The sequence below is a fragment of the Asparagus officinalis genome, chromosome 8 (assembly GCF_001876935.1).
Source record: "Asparagus officinalis chromosome 8, Aspof.V1, whole genome shotgun sequence".
In the NCBI taxonomy this organism is placed as follows: domain Eukaryota; kingdom Viridiplantae; phylum Streptophyta; class Magnoliopsida; order Asparagales; family Asparagaceae; genus Asparagus; species Asparagus officinalis.
In genome coordinates, this window is record NC_033801.1 from 38,561,129 (window position 1) to 38,564,346 (window position 3,218).

The 3,218-nt window shown below is 43.9% G+C and overlaps 2 protein-coding genes across 2 annotated transcripts; both read left to right on the top strand.

Moving 5' to 3' along the window:
• LOC109821149 lies at positions 1,270-2,004 on the top strand. Its single transcript, XM_020387341.1, has one exon. The coding sequence runs from the start codon at positions 1,270-1,272 to the stop codon at positions 2,002-2,004; it is 735 nt and encodes a 244-aa protein (XP_020242930.1).
• On the top strand, positions 2,395-2,841 carry LOC109821150. Its single transcript, XM_020387342.1, has one exon. It carries the CDS (start codon positions 2,395-2,397, stop codon positions 2,839-2,841), a length of 447 nt encoding a protein of 148 aa, XP_020242931.1.

Below are 3,218 nucleotides of genomic sequence, written 5' to 3' on the forward strand. Positions count from 1 at the left end.
ACTAATAGAATTCAAGTTTAAAATTATTAGAAGATAAAAAAAAATTCTTATTTATTTATTTTATGTTCCTCCCCATGATCTTATCATTTTATTGATATGAGTATTATAAATTTCACATAATTTTTCGTACAAATCAGAAGATAACAATTTTGACTTATATAAAATATATAAATTTATTTTATTTAATTTGGAAGTATTTATTTAGGATCTTAACTGGAAACCAAAGTTTATTTATTATTTGCATCAGTTATGACAATTAAAGTTTAATTGGTTGTAGTGGTTAGTTGCTTGGACAATGACACACGGGTCCCTAGTTCAAATCCTGGACTCTACAAATTTTTTTCATAAATAAGTGTATTGATTCGGTTTGAACACAAACCTGTACATTTCTGTATTGTTATGGCCATAGATGCAAGTTGTTGTTGTGGCCAGCTGCTTTGGATTGTTACTCCTAGGTCTGGAGTTCAAATCCCCTAGCCGCCAAATACTTTTATTTTTGTTGTTGGGCCTGAGTTCTTTTGTGGGCCTTGATTTTTTTTCAGAGTTTTTAAAGAATGTGAGGTTGCCAACAGAAGAAGGGATGATGCCGGTTTTGGGTGCAGGGTTAGGATTAGTAGTTTTAGTTAGGGTTAGGTGATTATTTATAAAATTTTCTGTTTGTTATTCAAATATTAGTTCCATTATTATTATAATATATATATATATATATATATATATATATGTCTTATGACATTAGCACTTGCTCATGCTTGCTACAAGATTATCTAGAGGCGTGAATGTGACCGTATGGTTGCATTGCCGTCCGAGTCATGTTCTAAACTATTACATTTTGGAATCGGGACGTGACAAGGTTTTGATTGGTATCAGAGCCAGGTTAGGTTTAGGAATTGTTGTCTCGTCCTGTATACAAGTAGAAACTAAGATTGAGCTAAAAATAGAGCATGTATAGAATGAGTTTTTCCCTTTCCAGAAATACGTCCTTTGACTCCCATTTCTCTGATTCTCAAGTCCTAATATCGACCAATCTCATTTTCAGGTGATCACTATGACCCCAAAACGTTGACCCCTACTCCAGTTGTCCCTGATGGACAATAAGTCGATCAGGCTGATCTTGCAGAAGTGATTAGGGGCCTGGTAGCTCATAATCGTCAGAGGGACGAGCAGCGACAGGTTGCAAGGCCGGGCAATGTGTCCGATTTTTGAAAGCTCAACCCGCAACACTTTGTTGGGACTGAAGGCGGATATTAGGCCGAGATGTGGTTGCAGACCATGGACCGCTTATTGAGGGCAGCAAAGATACCAGATGAAGACCCAGTTGATATTGTTCAGCTACCTCTCATTAATGTAGCCAGGACCTGGTGGGACGCAGAGGAGGAGAAGCTGCCTAGGCCGATTTCATGGGAGATATTCCGGGAGAGTTTCCTAGAGGCATTTTTTTCGAAGACAGCTCGTCTTGAGATGCAGAGGCAGTTTGTTATGTTGAGGCAGAGAGCTAGTACAGTAGATGAGTATCCAACAGAATTTGCCAAGCTCAGCAGGTTTGCCCCGGGGATGGTATCGAATGAGGTGGATAAGGGACAGAGGTTCATGCAGGGTCTGAACTTTAAGATTCAGACTCAAATTTACAGTCAGAAGGGGATAGAAGCTTATGCAGATGTCCTAGAGGCAGCTCGAAAGGCAGAACAGTTGATTGGGATCATGAACTCGGTGAAGAGAGGGGCAAACAAGCGCCCCGCAGGACAGAACTCGGGAGGTAACCAGCAGAAGCCTCAGATGGGAGGAGCACCAGCCAAGCGCCAGCAGACAAGGGCTTCGAGACCAACTCCACAACTAACCAACTTGATCTGCCATTTCTGCAGCAAGCCGGGGCACTTGATGAAGGACTGTAGGAGAGCTAACAGGTTGTGCTTAGCATGTGGGGTACCAGATCATCAGATCACCACTTGTCCTAGTAGGGGAGTCACAGGAGGATATTCAGGTGGAGCGATAGTACTAGCAGGCTAGACTAGACAGGGCGGACAACAGCTGAGGCCACCACTTCCCACACAGCAGCAGATGTTTCAAGGACATCAGAGGGGTCAACAATTTCAAGGCCAGAGACAGTGGAGAGGTCCTCATTTCCAGCACCCATATCAGCTACCTTATCAGCAGAGGCAAGGCAATATGGTCAGCAAGCTCAGCAGCAGCAGAGACAAGGTCAAGTTATGACACTTACCACTGAGCTGGCAGATGCATCTAGAGACGTAGTCACAGGTATCATTTTGGTGTATTCAGTCCCTGCATTTACCCTATTTGATTCTGGGGCATCGCACTGTTTTATATCTGCTCAGTTCATTGCACGACACACTATACCTTGTGATAGTTTAGAGGATCCATACCGGTAGCGGGGTGTTAATGTCTAGTAGGGAGTGTAAGAGATGCCCAGTGGTAGTTTGTGGTAGGGAGCTATTTGCAGACTTGTTGGTGATTGACACTAACGGGTTCGATGTTATTTTGGGGATGGATTGGCTATATAACTTCCATGCGACGATCGACTGCCGACGCAGAAGCGTAGTGTTCAAGAAACCAGGCCACCCAGACTTTGAATTCATGAGTGGAAGCAAAGTGATGGAGCAGCCCGAGTATCGAGCAGGCATGGATGGAGTATTAACCTGTATAGAGGTAGAGGAGAAGCCTATACTAGAAATTGTCGAGGAATTCCTTAACGTTTTTCCTGATGAGTTGCCGGGTCTGCCACCAGATCGAGATATAGAGTTCGTCATCGATCTTATTCCAGGAGTTGCACCTATTTCAAAACCACCTTACCGGAAGCCGATAGCAGATTTGGAGGTGTTGCTGTAGGCATATAAAATTGCTTATAGGTCCCTTGGCGTAGCTCGGCACAAACCGACGAACCAACGAGGCGACGAGGTCAACAAATCACAAGCGAACAACGGAATAGATTCACTCGCGTGTGGAATCAAGCCAAGTGTTCGAAGAGTCAACGAGTCATCCAACCAAAGGCGGACTCGGTCGAATCACGATCGAATCAAGATCAGTTTCGGACTCGAATTCAGAATCGGATTTACTGCCTAATCAGGATCCGGATTTACTGCCAAATCAGGTCAACGAGTCAAGTCCGGATAAATCAACCACAGAACCGGATCACGGACAGAACCAAAAACGGAAGACGACGGAAAACCACGCCTAAGGGGGCTCGGCCGAAGCCGAGCCACCCA

Coding starts and splice junctions, on each gene's coding strand:
- LOC109821149 (XM_020387341.1), top strand. CDS start 1,270: ATGGACCGCTTATTGAGGGCAGCAAAGATACCAGATGAAGACCCAGTT.
- LOC109821150 (XM_020387342.1), top strand. CDS start 2,395: ATGTCTAGTAGGGAGTGTAAGAGATGCCCAGTGGTAGTTTGTGGTAGG.